This window comes from Phaenicophaeus curvirostris, chromosome 2 (assembly GCF_032191515.1).
Source record: "Phaenicophaeus curvirostris isolate KB17595 chromosome 2, BPBGC_Pcur_1.0, whole genome shotgun sequence".
Taxonomy (NCBI): Eukaryota; Metazoa; Chordata; class Aves; order Cuculiformes; family Cuculidae; genus Phaenicophaeus; species Phaenicophaeus curvirostris.
Window position 1 is genome coordinate 20,985,030 of NC_091393.1, and position 20,718 is coordinate 21,005,747.

General features: G+C 38.6%; 2 protein-coding genes across 14 annotated transcripts in view; both read left to right on the forward strand.

The window, feature by feature from the left end:
* DST (dystonin) overlaps nt 1-20,718 on the forward strand; it is a 140,964-nt gene that overhangs the window by 15,090 nt on the left and 105,156 nt on the right. For 9 of the 13 annotated variants that reach the window (XM_069851456.1, XM_069851455.1, XM_069851454.1 and 6 more), the window contains exons 14-21: nt 6,974-7,108; nt 9,502-9,590; nt 10,230-10,365; nt 11,446-16,986; nt 17,197-17,343; nt 17,497-17,712; nt 17,902-18,048; nt 19,140-19,373. In XM_069851456.1, coding sequence (XP_069707557.1) covers nt 6,974-7,108; nt 9,502-9,590; nt 10,230-10,365; nt 11,446-16,986; nt 17,197-17,343; nt 17,497-17,712; nt 17,902-18,048; nt 19,140-19,373 — 6,645 coding nt within the window. The remainder of the gene's footprint in view (nt 1-6,973; nt 7,109-9,501; nt 9,591-10,229; nt 10,366-11,445; nt 16,987-17,196; nt 17,344-17,496; nt 17,713-17,901; nt 18,049-19,139; nt 19,374-20,718) is intronic. The other 4 variants (XM_069851459.1, XM_069851460.1, XM_069851461.1 and 1 more) reach the window with 1 other exon arrangement.
* On the forward strand, nt 22-6,866 carry LOC138717721 (desmoplakin-like). The gene is made up of 2 exons (XM_069851477.1): nt 22-3,313; nt 3,740-6,866. The coding sequence occupies exons 1-2, from the start codon at nt 593-595 to the stop codon at nt 5,654-5,656; spliced, it is 4,638 nt and encodes a 1,545-aa protein (XP_069707578.1). The 5' UTR covers nt 22-592; the 3' UTR covers nt 5,657-6,866.

A 20,718-nucleotide genomic window follows, 5' to 3' on the forward strand; every position in this document is an offset into this window, starting at 1 on the left:
ACTGCGCTTTAGATACTTGTCTTTCTGGAGCTGACCCATCTTGGCTTTAGCTCTAGATTCTGTTTCTTTTCTTGGGAGAGGGTTTCTAAACTTCACTTCTGTTATTTGTGCTTGCAAGCATAAAATGCTTCTTCCAGTTCCTGCTGAACTGATCCAGGAGTGCTGGGCCACTTTCTCCTTGGAAGTTCATCTGCATAGTGTTTTGGCTCACTGTTTGCTCTACCTGTTTGTCCGGAGGAAAAGCTTATGCAGGCTGTTGTTTGATGCTGCTTACTGCTAACTGAAGGCATCTGACTGAAGTGAGAGGCTTCAGAACTTCTTCGCTTTGTGGATGCCTTTCCGAAGGGTTTCACATTTGGCTAACTTCCTGAAGCTAACTTATATCAAGAGAAGGTGATGGTGGTGGGAACTTCTCATCCTGTTTTCCGGATGTGCTGTATATATATACGAGTAAGTATTTTCCACTCTGCTTTTCAAAGAGCCTAACATGTTTCATATGCTGTATTACAAAAAGTACATTCCAACTTGTCTCATTCTTTTATAGATTTTAAAGAATAAGGAAGCATCAGTGCGTGAGGCATATTCAGATCTAATGTCACAGCAAAATAATACATTTGATGAGAACAGGAAGCTCATGGGAAAGGTAAAAACACTTGAGGAGATGCTAGAAGATATGAAGAAACAAAAATTCCAACTGGAACATGAGCTCCCTAAAGTGAGGGAAGCAGCAGAAAAAGAGCGGAAGAGGCAGCAAAAGGACATGGAAGAGATCCGTCTTCAGAAGACCAAGGCTGAGCAGGAGGCAAAGCAGTGTCGTATAGATCTAGAGAATATGGAGAAAGAGAAAGCAGACACAGAACAAGAGCTGGAGTGTGTAAGACAGCTCATTTTTCAGGCAGAGACTCAAAGAAGTCTACTGGAAGAACACCTCCGTGTTTTTCGAAATCAAATAGAAGAAAGCACCTTTACCAGAAGAAAACTTGAAGAGCTTCTAAGAAGAAAAGATACCAATCTTCATGATTTAGAGCAACAAAAGAAAATGTTAATGCAGGAGCTGAAGAAAAAAACAGAAGGAGAGGAGGAACTTATAAAACTGATAAAACAGATGGAACAAAATCTTGAATTTAAATTGACTCTATCAGAAATCAAGCTGCAAGAAAAAGAGAAATCTGAAGGCAGAAGGAAGTGTATTGAAGGCAGGTACTCTGTAACTAGAGAAACTTCCCTACCATCTGTCATGGCTGGGCCATGCAACCGGTGTAGGACTGATTCTGAAATTACAAGTTTCCAGAAGAAACAAGAAGCCAAAAAAATAGAAGAGCTTAAACAGAAAGTAGAAGAGCTAATCTTTGCTAACAAAAAAGCTGAAAAAACTATTAAAGACCTGAAATATGAAATGAATGAAATTGAGCTCCAGAAATCATCAACAGAAGAAAAATGCCATTTATTAAAAGAAAAACTAGATAAAGTCAATAGTGAACTTAAATGCCTAAAAATTAAGTTGGAAGAAAAAGACCACATGGAACAGGGTTATTTGCAACAGTTGAAAGAACTGGACAAGCAGCTACAAAGAGCCACAGGTAAAGCTGAAGAGATGATGCAAGAAGCTTTAGATCTTAAGAAACTTAAGATGAACTATCAGGAGGAGCTGAAATCTGTTCAGCAAGAAAAGACACAGCTAAAAAGAGAAGTAGAAGAATTAACTAGGTCACAGACAAAAACTGAAATCACTATCAAGCATTTAAATTCACAAATCAGTTCTCTTCAGAAAGAGAAGCTGGCAGCTGAACACAGGACACGGTCATGCAAAGGAGAAGCAAATAATCTTCAAGACCAGTATATAAAAATTCAAGAACAGTTGCTTCAGAAAACAAAAGTAGAGAAGGAAAACCAGCAGGAAATAGAGATGCTGAAGAGTGAATTGGCCAAAAGTAATCAGGCGTCAGAAACATTGAAACAAAAGATAGAGGACCTTAATAAATGGAATACTGAAACGAAACTACTGATGAAACAAATACAGTCTGAATCTGAGAAGATGGCTTTGGAAAAAGAAAGTATTCAGAGGAAAAATGATGCATTAAAAGCCCTGGCAGATAGTTTCAAAGAGCAACTCCATACAACAAATGAACAATTGCACAAGCAGACAATAACTGAGCAAGAATTCATGTGTAAAATCAAAAGTCTAGAAGTTGATCTAGCAAAAACGAAAGATTTGGCTAGTGAGTATAAACAAAAATATGATAAACAAAGTTCTTCCACCTTAACGATTGACCGGGAGGTTAAAAATCTAAATGCCCAAATGAATGCTTTAACTATGGAAAAGAGAGTGAATGAGCAGAAGATACAACTACAACAAGCTCATATACAAGAGCTAAATAGTAGATTAAAGAAATTACAAGATGAACTCCATCAGAAGACTCTGGATGAGCAAATGGCACGCAAGAAGATGATTCTGTTTCAGGAAGAATCCATTAAATTTAAACACTCTGCAGAGGAATTTAGGAAAAAGGTTGAAAAGCTACTGGAGTCCCATAGTGTCACAGGAAAGGACATTTCTGGTATAAAGCTAGAATGTGTTGCTCTTCAGCAGAAGCATATGGCTGAGGAAGACATCACGTTGTACAAGGTACAAATGGAGGATCTGCAAGAGAGGCTTAAGAAATGTCATGAACAACTACAGCAAGGGAAGCAGGCAGAAATGGAATACCACCAGAAGTGCAGGAAACTTGAGGAAGAATTGGAAATGCAGAAGCGCACTGTTGAGAGCTTGAAGCAGAAAATGGACCTGCAGGTCAAGGAGAGTCAAGATGGGTTTTGTTTGTTTCAGAGTGATGTACAGCAAAACAATAAACTCCCAGATTCTGGATTTAAATTGAGCTGTGAGAGAAGAGGGAATGATTTCAGTTACCTGAGTGACACTGCAGTTAGAGAATTTGAACAGCTCCCTCCACACGCAAAACCTGACTCACCTCTGTTAAGGAGGAAACAGGAGAGATTAGGTTTTAAATCTGATCAAATAGAAGAAAATACATTGTACATGAGTGCTGATAATGCAGTACCGAGAGAGGTGCAATTCCAGATGTCAAGAATAAACCAATCACTAGAAGAAGATGCAAGCCCACAGTCTTTTACAGAGTTTATTTCTCAGATGAGTACACAGTTCCAGTTAACTTTTGATAAATCAAGCCAAATCTCTGGAACATCTGAAAGGGACAAATTGAGAAACAAGAACCTACACAGTTCCAGGCAAACTATTAGGCATGGAGAAGACACAAAACATGAATTAGGAGTCGTTAAACTGCATCAATTGGAGGTACACACAACATTTTGTGAGAGTTTGCCTTCCTAGTACTGGTTTTTAGTATTGTATTTGTTTGTTTATTTGTTTTTAGTTATAGTTTATTCTATATTCTCTCTAATGTTTCTTATGTCCTTACTTTGGTGAAGGGAACCGCTCATTCCTACATGACACAAGAAGCTTTGACCCATAATAATAAACAACAGTTATTGTTGCTTTGTTGTTTAGTCATATTCCTGTTATTGAATAAATATTTGAAATAGCAAATGCCTTTTAAAACTGTAGCTGCCTATATTTCTCAGCCTTCCAGTGCTAGTAGCAGTTCTCCTTTCTGACTTGCATTCCTGTTCTTCCTTTTGTTTCTCTGGTGGTGGATTTAGGAGTGGATTATGTACAGCGTGGTCTGCAGATGTATTTCTCACTGTAAATTCCTGTTTACAGATAGCGAAGAACAAGCAGTATGACGTACATGTTGAAGTCACAACTTTAAACCAAGAAAATGGCAAGACTTTTGGTAATGAAGAGAGAATGTTTGAGGGATTCCAAACATCAGAAGGGTTTAGGACAGAAGACTTTGGAAAGATGAGCTCTTACTTAGGGGAAGAGATTTTGGAAAATGTCAATGATGCTACTCAATTGGAATGTTTTACAGAGGAATATGATGATATTAAATTTCAAGGTCTCCGACATGATGTAACTGCCAGGCAGTTGACTGAAGTTAAACTTTTAGACAGGCTCACGGTTGAGCAGCTCCGTTCAGGGCAGAAAACTGTTGAAGAGGTTCAGAAAAGTCTTGAGAAATTTTTAACTAAACCTACAGCCATAGCTGGGCTGTACCTTGAATCCAGTAAAGAGGTACTCTCTTTTGCTTTAGCGGCAAAGAGAAGAATCATAGGAAAAGCACTGGCATTATCATTTTTAGAGGCCCAAGCAGCTACTGGTTTCATCATTGATCCCACAACAGGTCAGAAATTCTCTGTTGATGATTCGATTGTGAGAGGGCTCGCAGATAATGAATTCAGGAGTAGACTCCTTGAGGCAGAGAAAGCCGTGTTGGGCTATTCCTGTTCTGGGAAAGTGATCTCTGTGTATCAGGCGATGGAAGCTCGACTCTTAGAAAGACAAAGAGCTAAAAATATCCTTGAGGCTCAAATTGCAAGTGGGGGGGTCATTGATCCTGTAAGAAGTGTTCGTGTACCTCCAGAAACTGCTGTGCAGCTTGGCTTGCTTAATAACACAATTTTAAAGTTTTTGCATGAGCCTTCTAGTAATGCAAAACGTTTTCACAATCCAAATAACAGGAAAGCGATGTACTACTCTGATTTGCTGAAAATGTGTTTGTTTAGTGTAAGCAGTAAGTGCTTTTTGCTTCCAGTAGGTGAAAGGAAAATAAGCAGCCCATCAGCAGAGAAAAGTCATAAAATTTCTGTAGTGGATGTCAAAACAGGGGCTGAAATGACTTCGTATGAGGCTTATAAAAAAAATTGTGTTGATAAAGCTACGTATCTTGAGCTTTCAAAACAGGAATTTGATTGGAAGGAGTCTACCTGTTTTGACTCTTTTGGGAATGCTTTTCTTTTACTTACAGATCTTAAAACTGGTGTACAGTTTAATATTGAGGAGGCCTTAAATCAGGGTAGAATTGACAGAGCATTAGTCAATAAATATAAGGAGGGTTTAATCACAGCTAATGAGTTTGGTGATATTTTAGTTAGCAGTTCACAGCCAAATAAAGATTTAAACAGCCCTATTGCAGGTTTCTGGCTTTCTGAAACCAATGAAAGAATTCCAGTTTTAAAAGCCTCACGCAAAAACTTGATCGATAGAGCTACAGCTGTCCGGTGCCTTGAAGCTCAGGTTAGTACAGGAGGCATAATTGATCCATTTACTGGGAAAAAGTACAGTGTTTCAGAAGCTTTGCAAAGGGAGTTAATTGATGATGGTTGTGCCAAGCAAATCCAGCAGTGTGAACTGATCTTTACTGGCGTCATTCACCCTGTGAGGAACACAGTTATGTCAGCTGTTGAAGCTATGCAGATGAATGCTGTAGACAAAGAAATGGGGATGCGCTGCCTCGAGTATCAGTACCTGACTGGTGGGTTGATAGATCCGAAGACTCATTCCAGATTAACAATGGAAGATGCAATTAAGAGTGGTATTATTGATGCTGTTACAGCTACAAAGATGAAAGATGAAGAATTATATATTAAAGTTTTAACATGCCCCAAAACAAAGAAGAAGTTAACCTACAAAGAGGCTTTAGAGAGAGCTGTTTTTGATTGCCACACTGGGCTACGGTTGTTAGAAGCAGCTCAGCCCATGAAAACGGGAATTTCCAGTCTTTACTACAATTCATAATGGAACAAAGATATTAGCGTTAATTTTGGGGCCTGCTTTAAACCCATTTCACTCAAGGAGAAGATCTATGGTGGCCTTTATGGAAAATCATAAACGATGTTTTCTAATGTAATCAGTTGCTGTCGTACAAGTCACTAAACTGCCATGGGCTGGGACTTCTTACAAAGCTGAAATTTGTAGATAAATTTAGGCAGATTCATAATATCAAAATGCAGACTTTGTTCAGTGGTTACCTGAAGGCCTTTTCTCATGTCGGCTACATGTAAATCAGAAGTTTCACTGAGGTTGGTGGAGTTAAAAGTAGTGTAAAATGGCTAGATTTAGGTGTGACAAGGATCAGATTGTTATATTAAAAATGGAAAGAGACTGCCCATTTTGTGAATGAAGACAGTGCAATCTTTAGTGTGACCTTATACTTAATTTGATATTACAAATCAGTTTGCAGATATATTTTTTTAGAAGTGGCAATAAAGCATACAAGGGTTAAATGTTCAGTGCAGTAAACTTATATGTATAAGTCATTTTTCTTACACTGCTATTTTATTTTAATGGGCTACTCATATCCTAATTTTTTCTCTCACTTCAGGTACCCGTTTTTTTTAGAATTGTTTTCATGCTCTAGTAGGCAAATGAATTACAATTACTTATCAACTAAAAAATTCCATTGAAATAAAGTGTCTTCTTTTTTACATGTGATACATGGAGTGGCTTAATTGTGTTTTCAAAGTACTGATAAATTTCAAACTAGTAAGAAGTTGTGCTAGTATAGAAAGAAATATGTTTGCTTGTGCAGAAAAAGATGAAGTGTCTCCGTGTTTTACTTTCATTGTTTGTATTTCTGTATACATAAAACCAATGTATTCTTCTTAATTGTAATTTATTAATGTGCATAGGTTGCAAAATACTGATATCCTGTGCTGGTTGTACATATCCGCACCTGAGGGTAATGCAAAGGCAGCAATTCAAAGATTCTTTATATGCAAATGGTGTTTAGATTTGTATCTGCTGAGTAATGGCTGGGAGGCTATGCTTTTTCTTAATACCAATCATTTTATAATGAATGTACACGTGTATGAATAAGCACCGTAATCATAATCACGAATCATTTAAGGAATTATTTTGTTAATGTCTGTAACTATGTGGCATTTTTGTTCCTACATCAAAGTGTTATAGTAATGCATGTGATGACAAATAAAAAGATACGGCTTTACGTGATAATACTGCTATTGTGGCAGAATTGTATTTCTAGGGACGTTACTGGTAAATATTCCAACAATTTACATTTACATGTTTTTTACAATTTGTGGTGCTCATCAGAAGTCAATGGAAGAAGAAAAGAAGGAACATGTTGAGAAAGCTGGGGATTTACTGAAATGGGTTTCAAATCTGAGCAAGACACTCGGCAAAGAAGAAGGCGAAAAAGCTGAAAAGACAGATTTGCCTAAGCAGCAGGTACAGAGGTGTCTTCTGTTAAAACACCACTTCATCTTTTTAGCTTTCTGTGTTCATTAAAATGAGAAAATATTCCGTAAATACTTTTTTCCTCCAAATCGCCATCTGCCTTTTACTGAAGATGGAATTTCATGTTTGATTGTGAGTGGAGGGTTGGGTAAATGAACACTGATGTTTAGGGACACAAACACATTACTCAGGAAGAAGCGTAAGCTTCTCTTTACAGGCCCGACATGTGACCCATCTGACACTGCAAAATGTCAGTTTAGAGAAACTAGACCCAGCAGACCCTAACTCAGCCTTTGCAGGATGACACTTTGGAGGTTTGTCTCCTTGTCCTGAAAGAGTTCAGTGAATAACTCAGGTGCCTTCTAACCTGGCACCAGGAAGGAGAGAGGTGGCAGGAGGGGCCTGAGGGCTAGGTTTCTCTTTATTTGCTTTTAAAAAGTTGTTTTGAGGCATCCTTCTATGTGATAGTCAAAACTGCAGTCTTGGGGAATGCAGCAGGTGTTGACGGAGCCCTCTTTATTATCACACTAGTCCACAGGCACCTGGAGTGGCCCATCTTGCTGCCTTTGTATTTAACAAGTACGTTCTTCTTGGGTACCATTGTAACCATGACCATCTGTGAAGTTTCCTATCGTTTCTAATAGCTCTCCACCTAGGCTTGTCCCAAAAAATAGCTTAGGGACACCTAAAAAGATTTTGGTAGGCGAAGGTCTGCCTGCACACTGCGCACCAGAGACACTGAGCAGTGTCTTTTCCACATCCCTCAGTACACCGCTGGATGTGTGGTCATACAGACATGATTTTGGCCTCCTGGCAGCCTGTTCATGCATTTTTATTTCAGTGATGCATGCTGGTGCCAATTAGAGGCACGGGAGCAGCATGTGCATAAATTGAACTTGCTGTCAGGCAAGTGACCATCCTGCCGTTCCGATGACCACTCGTCTCAGATGCTGCTTGTTCATAGAGGACCAGTGCTAGTCCTCTTACCAAGTTTGTCCCTGTGTCTACAGGATGAAGTAAGCTTGTCTTGATTGGTACATCACTAATAGTTAGGATCAGGATTTGCAAAAACATTCAACGCTTTTGTTTTTCTGCCCTTGCTAATGACAACAATGCAAACCTTTGTCAGCATTGGGTCAGCGCTCAACTCTCTAGAGCGTCTCAGCTTACCGTGGCAACTATGGCTGGGATCTTCCCTGCCCAGCCTGGTTCCTCAACAAGTAACGTGAGTTAGCCATCTCGGCTTCCTCCAGCCTATGGCAGATAGACATGTGCCAGGGGTGTTTCCTCACCTTGTAAGGGAACATTCCAGCAAGGTAGTGTTTCCTTCCAGAGGTGCATGGTTTTGTATCTCCACTGACTAGCACAGGCGCCTTGACAAGTTTTGTAGAAACATGTAGACTAGTGGTTTGCTAGCTAGTGTTGGCTGAAATACATTCCACACAGTGTTTGGGGCTGCTCTGGGGTGCAGCTGTGGAGTGGATGGAGAAGCTGGTGCCAGCAGTGACACGCAACACAGCTGCCACAGTGGTGCTGGTTCCCTGAGCAAGGCAGAGCTCATGACCCCACCTGGTACCTCAACCTGCTCGCGTTGCCATCTTGTGTAGGGCATACAGTGCTTGCTCTCTTGGTTTGTGTCTGAGCAGCACAAGTAGAGGGATTGTAGCTTGCTTGCAGTGATTGCAAAGGAGTCTCCGTTCAAGACCACGTCTCTGCCCTTTGATGTGATGCACACAGGGACAGAGTTGGTTGTGTCTGGACCCAGGTGAATGCAGGGCCCAAACACCTTGCTAGAGTTCTCTTACCACCAACTTGAACCTTAGTGGAGGTGACACAGAAAGGATGGTAGGAAAAATATTAATGACTGTATTAAGTAATTAAGTTTTCCATGTGTCTGGTGTTACATTTGACTGTGTCATTGAATTCCGTGAAGGTTTATGGCCTTGTGGCATGTTTTCTTAAAAAAGTTGTTATCTCTCAGCTTGGTGAGCAACTTCATGACCATGAGTATTGTACACATATCTTTATAAAGCTGCTTTAAATTATGCCAACTATAAGTAGTTTTAAATGATGGGATAGTTTTCAAAGAAATAACATTTTAAAATGCATTTTCTGCCTCAGCCAACAGTTTTCTAATAGCTAATTTAACTAAAAGGCATAGCACTGCAACTTATGTGTATATAAACGATACAATTCCAAGTATATAATATCACTCTAAGAATATCTGGTATTTAAAGAAAAAAAATCAAGTTCTTATACTGTTGAGTTTAGTCCCAGATAAAAATACTATGTTAGTTCTTTGTTTTGGGGTTTGTGTTTTTGAGGTTTTTTTATATATATATATGCTTAGTTAAGTCTTGAACACAGGTTCTTTATTTTTCCAGATTTCCCTGGATGAAATGTCAACTAAGAAGGAGCAAATAGCTGAAGCTCTGCAGACTACTCAATCATTTTTAGTGAAGCATGGTGACAAGTATGCCATACTTAATTTTTGAAAGAAATGTAGATGAAATGAATCAGTACATACTGTTTGTTAAAAAAGAAATCATATCCTCATCTTACAGTTCCAATTATGTTTCATGTACAAATACGTCCGGTTTTTCCTTTAATTTTATAGTTGTGTCTTCCCATTTGGGGTAGCTTGATGCAGTTTTATTTCTTTCAAGAATTTGGCTAGGTTTTTATACCTCTGGTCCTCTTAAAAACATTTGATGGTAATTTTCATTTGAAGTCAAGATAATTAACAAATTAGTAGTAACTTAGTACTTGAACTATTTGTCACGGGTTTCTTCCATCTGTATCTGAAATCTGGTTTATCTCATGACTCCTTGCTACCACGTTACTTGCCTTGACTTGTAATCAGTAGACAAAGGCATATGCAAATATGAAATGCTTTAGTGATAATCCAGTATAAAATTCTGGAATAATGTACTTTTCCTGAATGACTACTGGCAGATTGTAGGTTTTTTGAACATCCTCGTAATTAGGATGTATTTTTTTCAGACTGCTTCTACCTGTTTCTCCCTCCTTTTTTAAGTGAAGGTAAGCAGATCACTTCCTGCAGGCTGCAAATTACTCAGAGATCTTCCATTTTTCTTTTATGTTGTGATAGAATGACAGAAGAAGAGCGAAATGAAATGGAAAAGCAAGTCAGATCCCTCCAGGAGAGCTACAGTTTGTTATCCAATGAAGCTCTGAAGCAGCTGCAGGAAGCACAGTGTCTGGGTGATGAAAAGATGGAAGAAAAGGTAACAAGTTTGAAACTTAGATTTCAGTGTCTTGAGATTTACTGCATGGTTTTGGAACTACACATGATTGGTAAAAGAATAAGGTGCAATTAACAGTGTGTAAAGGAACTTGAGATTTAATTGACTGAAGGGTTTGTGCATATGCTGTGGAATACTGTGTGTGACCTTACCTGTGCATATGAACATTCTGCTCATGAGATTTTTTTTGTGAAGAGTCTTAATAATGTGTGCCTTGCATGAAGAAAGATAAACAATCATTCATCTCTTAACTCTTCTCTTAAAAGCCATTCTTTGACTGCTAGATAAGTCTGTGTTTCTGCTGCAAAAACGACACCATAAAATAACATGTTAATCTCTCCCATATGTCACTCGGAAATGTCCTGGAAGAGATCTACTTTCAGTTTTTCTTAAAATTTATCTGGATATGAAAATGGGAGCACATAATGTGATTAGCTCTGAGACACTACAAATGCATTTGTTAATTGATCTTAAGTACAGAATTCTCAAAAAATTATGTGACAAATGTGTGTTCTCATATACACGTAGAAACAGTGTCTGTGTAATTAGTTCCAATAATGTTGCCAAACTGACTTCATGCTTTCCATGCAAACTAAATGCAGTATTTGGTGCTAGAGTATCTGACTCCATACTGTTGAGTGTATATACAGAAGTGCTGTATGCTGTAAACATGAATAGCATGGTTATTTTGAATCACATACTGTTTCTGAATATTCTAACCTTTCACAGACATTTAGAGCATGAAAATTTGCCTTTCAGGTATATGTTCTATATGCTCACTCTGCAATCATTTCTTCTATTGTCTTTCACTAACCCTATTTATGTATGCAAAGCATAGGTTTTCAATTCACAGATGCATGTTGATTTTAAATCTTTTATCACATCGTGTGCTGTTGAATGACTGACATAGATCACTTGCGCATTTGAGCTGCTAACATTCACAGCATTCCTCCAGGTCTGGTAAGTACATGTTTTTATGCTTACCATGCATTCAAAATCAAAAGAAAAATTAAAATACACAGTCTAAAAAGAGTGATACCTTTTCTTTTACATTCCTTTTAGGTGAATAAAGTCATTGCTGGTGTTATTGACCAAACGACTGGAGAAGTCCTTTCAGTCTTTCAGTCTATTTTAAAAGGTTTTATTGACTATGACACTGGAATTAGATTGCTCGAGAATCAGCTGATCCTTTCTGGAATAGTTTCTCCAGAGTTAGGGATATGTTATGATTTGGAAGAAGCTAAAGCTCACGGCTTAATTGATGAGCAGACTCTGTTGCAGTTGCAGGCATTAAGTAATGCGAAGAAGCTTATTTCAGAATCATCATTATCAGATCTTCCAGTTATATCAGCTTTAGAACAAGGTCTGATTTCAGAACCTGTGGCTATTAAAATTCTTGAGAGTCAGCTTTCAAGTGGGCTCTTGATTTTGCCATCTACTGGAGAAAACCTGACTTTACAGAATGCTTTCCAGAGAAACTTGATTTCTCCATCATTATATTCAAAGCTTCTGGAAAGAAAAGACACATGCAAAGATCTCATAGACCCCAACTGTGCTGAGAAAATTTCCTTTGAACAGATGGTTCATAGAAGCATAATACATGAAGAAACAGGGTTAAGGCTCCTACCTGTGAAACCACAAGAAAAAGGTAGAATCGCATTCAAATGTGGAAGGAAGATAACTATTTTGAGGGCAGCCCATGAAGGACTCATTGATCGGGAAACACTGTTCAGGCTGCTGGGTGCTCAGTTGATGTCTGGAGGTATAATTGACCCTGACTCAGGGAAGCGAATGACTGTGGAAGAGGCCATGAAACAAGGGGTGATAGATCAGGACACTGCTTGTGGGATCCTCACACATCAGGTTCAGACCGGTGGCATCCTTTGTCCAAATTCAGGGCAGCGCTTGACTGTTGATGAAGCTGTACAATGCAATTTAATTTCATCTACCAGTGCGCTCCTGGTATTAGAAGCACAAAGAGGCTTTGTTGGACTCATTTGGCCTCACACTGGTGAAATATTCCCCATATCAACTTCTTTGCACCAAGAGATGATAACAAATGAGCTGGCATTCAAAATACTAAATGATAGACAGAAGATAGCTGCTCTTTACATTCCAGAAACGTGTGAAATAGTCAGTCTAGATAAGGCTGCACAATCAGGACTGATAGACAGCAATACTGTATCGATTTTGACCAACATGACTTTACCAGATAAAATGCCCAGTGTAGAAGGATTAGAGTCCCACTCTAAAAGTGCTGCAAAATGGTTATCGATGTATGAATTCCTGCCATCTATATTTAATGATCATGAGGAAGAACATGAAGATCCTGGCTCAGAAGACCGTGTATGCAATAATTTAGATCAAGTTAAGAAATTATTTGTATCTTATCTGATGGTAAATAGTTATATGGATGCAAACACTGGAGGAAGACTTTTATTATATGATGGACAACTGCAAGAAGCTGTCAATATGTTGCTGGAAGGTGATGGTGCTGTGTACAATGATGACGAGTCAGAAATGGAGTTTAATAACAGAAGTCTGAAAGGAATTAACCTAAAGTCGACTAGCCTTCTCCACTTCAATAATGTCAGAGGCAGTGTACAGGGAGATCTTTCAGGTGCTGAAAATACTTCTGCTAAGAGGAAATTAAATGGCAATTACGTATCTTTACAGGGAGATGATCTCCATGTGTGTAGACCAGATATTTACAATGCTATTCATACTGAGCAATCAGAGCGTACACGGGAGATGTTGTTAACTAACCCTACAGAATGTAAAAATGTAATAAGTAGCACTCAAAATTCCATGAACAGAAATGCACTCGGAGATCTTCTGGAGGTTTCTGGGTGGACAGAACTGTGTAAGCATAACAGTCAGAAGGTGAATTCGGGAAGCGTTGAAGGGTATCTTCCAAATTACTCAAATCCAAATCTTATTTCAGAAACAGAGAAAGAAGAGGTTTATATGGTAGACAATGTGGGTAATGGAAACAGCAATGATAAAATCTTAGAAAATTCCTTGAGTGTGAATGATTTGGCAGATAAGGAAAACTGGGAAGAGCTAGAAAGGTACACAAGATACGGGCCTCAGATATTGCAGGCTGACAGTAGCAGAATGGTACTGGATAACAGCAAGGAAGATAATTTTCAGAGAAGTCTTGGCTCATCCATCAGTGCAGGTACTGAATATAGACTTGCAGAAGAATTGGCTAGTCAATGTGGTGACACACTACAGTTTGAAGATAATCGATGTAGTGAGCAACCTGTACAGGACTATGCTGATGCATGTGACAGGCTATCCCTGGAGCACTATCTTTATGTACATGGCAAGCCATCCTTGGAGGATTGTACTGATTTGTGCGGTAAGCTGTGTCTGGAAGACAGTGAAGACATGCAGAGCAGGCCTTTATTGGATAGCGAGACTGTAATACATGATGGGCCACCTTTGGGGGACAGTAACAGCACAGCAGGAAGTCTAACAATCGAAGAAAGCAGTCTTACATTCCAGAAGTTACTGCCTTGTAACAGTAGTTCTGACTCATCAGAAGAAGAGAGTGATGGCATCTCGCAGTTTGAAAGTAACTGTGTGCAGCATGAATGTGGTGAGGTAGCATCTGAAGATGACAGCTCTGAGTTTGACGATGATGACGATGATGACGATGATGCCTATGAAACACCTCAGGTGGATGATGATGACAGTGATGTCTATGATACTCCGCAAATTGATGATGATGATTCCTATAATGCTTCTCAACATAATGATGGTTTTGATACCTTGCACTTTGGGGATGATGAGCCAGAACTGTCTGGAACATCAGTTCCATCAGGTTTTCTAGAGGAGAGAGGTGGTATAATAACCCTGAGAGAAGAGACCAGGTCTTCTCAAGAACTTGCAACTAATGCTGGAGAGGGTATTCATGTAAAACTGACAAGTCTACCTGAGAGTATAAATATAGCTTCTGCAAGTGCTATGGAAAGAATCCCCGAGAAACAAAGAGAAAGAACAGGGAGCTTTGCGGAGAAGGAGCAAAAATTATCAATTACTCCGGAGAGTGAAGGAAGAAAGGAGGGAGACGTTAGTTCTTTACAGAACACGTGTGAAGCAGAAGTACGGGACAGAAATGGGGAAGATGAAATGAGAGAGGAAAGTGACTCCTATGAAGATGAATCTGAAGGTATGCAGGAGGAGGAATATTATGAGGAGGATTATGATAGTTATGATGACTCTGACATTGATTCTGACAGTGATGAAGAGATGGATATTTTTTATTCGCGTCAACAATGTATAAACAAAGGTGACCAGCTGTTAATTTCTTTTGGAGACATAGAAAATAGCTATGAAAATAATCAGACTGATGATAACTGTTACTGTTCTTTAGGCCATAAAACAGGATGTACTTTGCAAATCCAGTCTAATGATGAAGATGGAAAACTATCCTCAGGAAAATGTGAATCTGCATCAGATGTTTCTGAGGAAAGATGTGTTGGTCTTATATGCACAAATGAAGAAGACAGACAGCAGGAACCAGAAGGTGAATATGGGACTTGTATCAAAGGTAAACATATGTCACAAGGTAATGCTGAACCTGTTCGGTCTGAAAATACCTTTAGCACTAAATGGGTGTCCTGTAAGAGTGAAGAAGATAATGAAACACAGCTTGAAGTTCCAAGTTCTCAGCTTCTTGATGATACCGTGACATCTGATGTTAGCTTAACAGCCTTCCCAACTCCAAAGCAAGTTACTGATGATGATGAAAGTCCTGGAACAAATTTCTTTCTATCAGAATGCCATATTGATAGCATGAATAAAACCAATAGTACCATGTTAAATCATGGACAAAGACAGAGAGAAGCCGTATTTGCAGAGGAAAAAGTATTAAGTGACATGTCTGGTGTGGAACAGCTAAAGGCAAGTTCATCCCAAAAGGACAGTAGATTTCTTATGGATATGCCTTGTATGAGTGATGGTGATAGTTCACTTAGTGACCGAGTATATCCAGTCACCAATTGGAAGCATGATGAAATAGGAAGAGGTCTTGAAATTATTATGGAAAATAAAAGTATTATGGAGGAACATGATATCATGGGGCTAAGTAAAAGTCCCATTCAGATGGAAAGCCTTGGGGAAATCTTTGATGCATCAGTAATTAAAACTGAGAGAGAAACTCCTATTTCAAGTAAAGAAAAAGTAAATGTTGATCAAGCTTTGCTTGATGTTGGAGGTGGTGTGAAATCAGATGAATTTAAGAGAGATTTAAACATTTCTGCTTCTTTGAGACAGTATACAACAAGCATAAAAGAAGGGAGCCATTCAGAATTTAATAGAGCTGAATCCTGTTGCTTTGAGGATGAGGAAGGAGGAAAAAATGTACAGAATGAAACGAAAGAAATGCTTTCAAGTGAATTTAACTCTCTTTCTCCAACTGATGCAGTGAAACCAAAGGAAATTAGCAAAAATAAAGAAGCAGAGAGAGTAATCTGTCAAAATACTGACAGTGTTCTTAAAGACTTTTCAGAAAACAAGAGCAGCAATGATACTGAATTTTCCCAAATCAAAGCAGATGCTTTAGGAAGTATTGAGGATGCCAAAGAATCAGGGGATTGGAGTGAAGTGCTGTCTTCCAGGAGTCATACCCATGTCACTGATGTTTGTCCTGCAGTTCTGAGCAGCATAGGAGCTGGCTTCAATTATGGTACCCACAGAGAGCAGGAGACTCTGAAAAATATGAAGGGAGAAAATTTCATGTCTAGTGAGACTTCTTCCCTTGGAAGTGCTTTCAAAAATCAAATGTCTATGGAGTCAATACCAAAGGAATCAGGACCCTGCAAAGATTTTCAAGTAAAGGAAGGTATTTCGCAAAGGCCAGAAATGACTGACACAGTGATGGAAGCCTTAAAGAGTTTATTACAAAGGAAACTGAAAATGGGACATGTCAGCTGCAAGCAGGAGGGTGAACCCCTAAGTTACTCTGATACCAAACTTTTAATGCAAAATTTACTTACAATGGTTAGAAGCACCCAGCTTGGGTGTGACACGTCTGGTGGGTCAAATCTCAAGCAAATAAGTGATGCTGTTGGAACTGCTTTAATGGTCACCACACCGTGTGCGGAGCCAAAGGACAGAGATGCTCTTTCATTGCTTTGGCCTGATTGCCGAAGCCCTGATCTTCTTCGTGATATTCTGAAGCAGGAATCCTGCAGGCAAAAGATGGATGGTCCAGGTGATAGGAAGAGTGAAACAGATGTGAAAGCTCCTGTTCCAAAATGTACAGCTTCTGAACTTCTGGAAATTTTTCATATCACAACTGGAGATGAAAGTACAAGCAAGTTAGAGGAGCTAATAAGCAGCTTGCTTACGAGCCCACAGGTTGGTGGTATCACCACAGAACGTGAGGGTAAAGGCAGAGTAGATGGGCTTTGTACTCTTTTCTCGACAGAACAATCAGAGTTTGGATCAGAAATTGCTGAAGAGAAAACATTGGCAGATGACAAAGCCATTTCCTGGAAAAGTGAACAGGAGACAGACAGCCTGTCCAAAGGCTTTACTGAACCTGTTTTCCAAACAAAAGAAGCAGTCCTGGAAGACACCCCTACTAGCATGGTAAGTAATAAAAGCTGATATGTGCTATGTGTCCTCTGTTAAAGGAATTGCACGGATCTTTCCAAGTGCTGGAGTGAATAATTAAACTGGACCAATGATTGAAAAATTAAATGATAAATTTAAATTATAATTAGACAAAGGACTTGTATTACTTATTATCAAGTCTGCCAGTTTGGATAACCATCTCTTATTGTTAAAACTCATTGTCAGGTCAATGGAGTACAGCAGTGTTTAACGTTAACAGAGAAAATGCAAGGGCATTTGTCAGTGCTTCAAGATATGAAAAAACACCTAGATAACCAGCAGCCTGTTAGTAACAACCTGGAAATCCTAAAAGAGGAACTGGAACGATTAGAGGTAAGTAAAGTGTTCTTTATGCTTGTGCTTCAGTGATGGTTGCTGGGAAAATCCCTTAGCTTAAAAAAGGGAATTTTAAAATATAATTACAATAATTAGGATTTAAATGTTTTTTGTGCTGAGTAGTGCATTTTTTATATATTCTCTTTGTAGTCATTTGAATCAGGACTGGCTACTTTTGCAATTGTTCTGAAAAAGGACATGAAGCTGACAGAAGAGTTTTTGAAGTTTTGTCACAGAAATATTCCTGAAGAGAAACTTAAAGAGCTGAAGATAAGCTATGAGTGTTTGCAGGAAGCTTTTTTGGTGGTCTGTGATATGTCTTCAAAACAAGCAAAACAAATAGTCAGTGCTGTTGACTCTGAAATGGTAAGTTTTTATCAGTGTATGTTTTTATCTTCTCTTTCTTAAAGCTAATTTGGCTCAAAAGAAGGGTTTGGTTTTGCTTTATTTTTGTTTGCTTTAGTATAAAAATACACGTATGATTCTATTAAAGATGATAGAAAATATCAGACTAGACTCCAGAGATATAAATAAATATACAACTTCCCTTTCTAGTCTAAGCTTGCAGTGTTACACCAGCAACTTTTAAGCAAACTGCAGAGATTTTCAGACTGGATCACAGAAAATGGTAAAATTGTGAATGACTTCGTAGTGAATACTAATGATATAGAAGAGATGAAGAGAAGTTTACAGCTACTTAAAGTAAGTCTCCTTTTTGGCAGATGTTGGTTCTTCTGACTAATGTTGCTATTTATTATTAATTATTATCTAGGTTTTGTATACCTGCTCATTAACCTCTACCCCTTAAACAGACAACTACAACTAATTACTTAAGACAGCTACTTGAGGATCCAATAAAAAGTATATCAACAAGATTTTATTATCTTGAAAATATATTTTGATAGTTTGGCATACTGAGAAAGCTATTGATTCTTCTTACATTTGTTGCAATAAATCTGACCATTTGGGGAAATCTAATTTATAATACAAGTATTTTAGTGATAAAAATCAGATCTTCATGCATAATTTCTAGAATCTTTACTGAAATGTAATTACCTTCCAAATCAATTACATGTGAGACCAGAAGATGGAGAGAGATAAAAAGCGTCTTCATTATGCTCCATGAAATGAGTAATGAAAAACGAAGTAGATCAAATTTTTAGTGGAGTTCATACACCTCTGTATGTATAAATGATAAAAATGACATTATTTTGCTGAGCTTTAGTAGGTTTGCAGTGTGCCTGATAATGTCATAGGGGCTGCACAGATTGTAGCTATGGGCAAAATTTTCCATGCAGCTGGAAATGGGGCTTTATTTTGGTAAGTTAAGAAAGGGAAAGCTTCCAAGTAAATATTTTAACATTTCTGGGTTTTCAGACCTAGAAATGTTAAACCTAACCTGCCATAAATCTTCCAAAGTTGAAGGTCAGCCAGTGTCCGGACATCCGTGAGAGAGCAAAGAAATAGTGGTACTCAAGGTCATCTTATTTATTACTTGGATGCAGACTATCCTGGAGGCAAACCACACACAAATTCAGAGGTCATATCTGAATGTGTCAGAATGATTCTGGCAGCGAGGTTTGATTTACTGTGGCTAAACTGTCTCCCAAAAGCATTTTGGAGTAGGGGCTAAGTACAAAGGATCATGATCTTTATGTTTCATAGAATCATAGAATAGTTTGGGTTGGAAGGGACCTTAAATATCATCTAGTTCCAACCCCCCTGCCAGGGTGGTGTTTTATTTGTACTGAATTTGTCTTTTTTGCTAGTCGTTTCCTTCTCTTCATTTACAGAACAGTGCTGCAGAGCTTGGTTCTAAAAAAATGCAACTGGAGTCCACTGCGTTTGATGTTCAGTTCTTCATTTCTGAACATGCCCAAGATCTTTCTCCTAATCAGAGCAAACAGCTGCTGAGGCTCCTAAATACCACCCAGAAATCTTTTCAGGAAGTACAGGAAGCAATAACATCTCGAGTGGAAAGTTTAGAGACTCAATTACAGGCAGCACAAGAGCTGGGTGATCAGAAGGTTTGCCTTTCTGTGTAAATGTGTGCTAAATGTTTTTGTCTACAGATGAGGGATTTTAAGCATGCAATATTATTTCTATCTTCTCAGTTTTACTACAGATGCGTTCATAGTTTTACAAAGATGGTATTGATAAGTCTGATAAATTGTCATTTTTGTCTTCCATTGGTACAGTCACAGAAACAGCATGTTATGTTATGGACAGACGTAGATTTGGACATTAGGATCTGTACAGCCTGAAGTGACTAAAGGTCTGCTCTTTCTAGCAATGAGAGAAATTTACTTGAAGTTTCTGACAGGTGTTGTTTGTTTAGCAGCTACATACATCAATGATTATAAGGCAATGAACTCTTCTGGCTGCAGCTGTATTGATGAATGAATTTTCTCCCCCACCGTTGCTCATCACTTCTGTCCTGCTGAAGACGTTCTTTCCCTCTGATTTGCCAAGCCGTCTGCTTGTGTAATCTTTTTCTAGGTCTTTATAGTCAAAGAACTAGATTTGAACAGATCCTTGCTGCTGTGGCCTGTTTTGACTGAAACAGGTTAGAGGGACAAACATATGAGTATATCAGCTAAGATATTTGCAGTTCTAGGCATGGACACGGGGAAAGCTACGAGTCATGTTGGGACTCCTCAGCTGGCATGGCTGCAGCTGGCAAGCATAAGCAGCCTTTGAAGAGTCAAGGGAGGGCTGATAAGATGCTGCAGTGTAACTGCATCTCCTTTTCTTACACAGAAGCACTGTTAAGACTCAGAACCACCACCACCTCAACTCCCAGTTTAAGCATAATGAAAAGTGGTTTAGCATTCTGATGACTTTGTATTTATTTTACCATTTGTTTCTGCCATACTTTGTCAAAAAAACATGAAACTGAGTGGAGGAGAGGCATAGAAACGTTTCTGGGACTTAGTAACAATAATGAGCTTGCATGTTTTGTTCTTTTCTACTGCTTAAAAAGTCAGCATTTTCTATTCAGGTAACATTATGCATACAAATAAGAGCTAACTCACAACTGCAACTAACCTCTGTTTTGATATCCTTTTTTCAGAATTAATAGTGTTTATCACAGGTTTCAGCGGTTAAGCGACTGGATTTTCACTCCTGTTATTTGGAGATTTCATCTTTCACATATGTGCATGGCCAGACTTCTATCAAGCAATTCCATCAAACATGGTCTCTTTTACTTACAACATATTTGAGATTTACCCATAACTTCTGTATGTTCATCTTGCTTTGTATACCACTGCTATCATGTTTACAGCATACTTTTAAAATGATTGGTTTGCAATGTTGTTGTTCAGAGGTAATACCTATTAGAGTGTCTGGTAGTTGCTGAAGTGAGGGTGG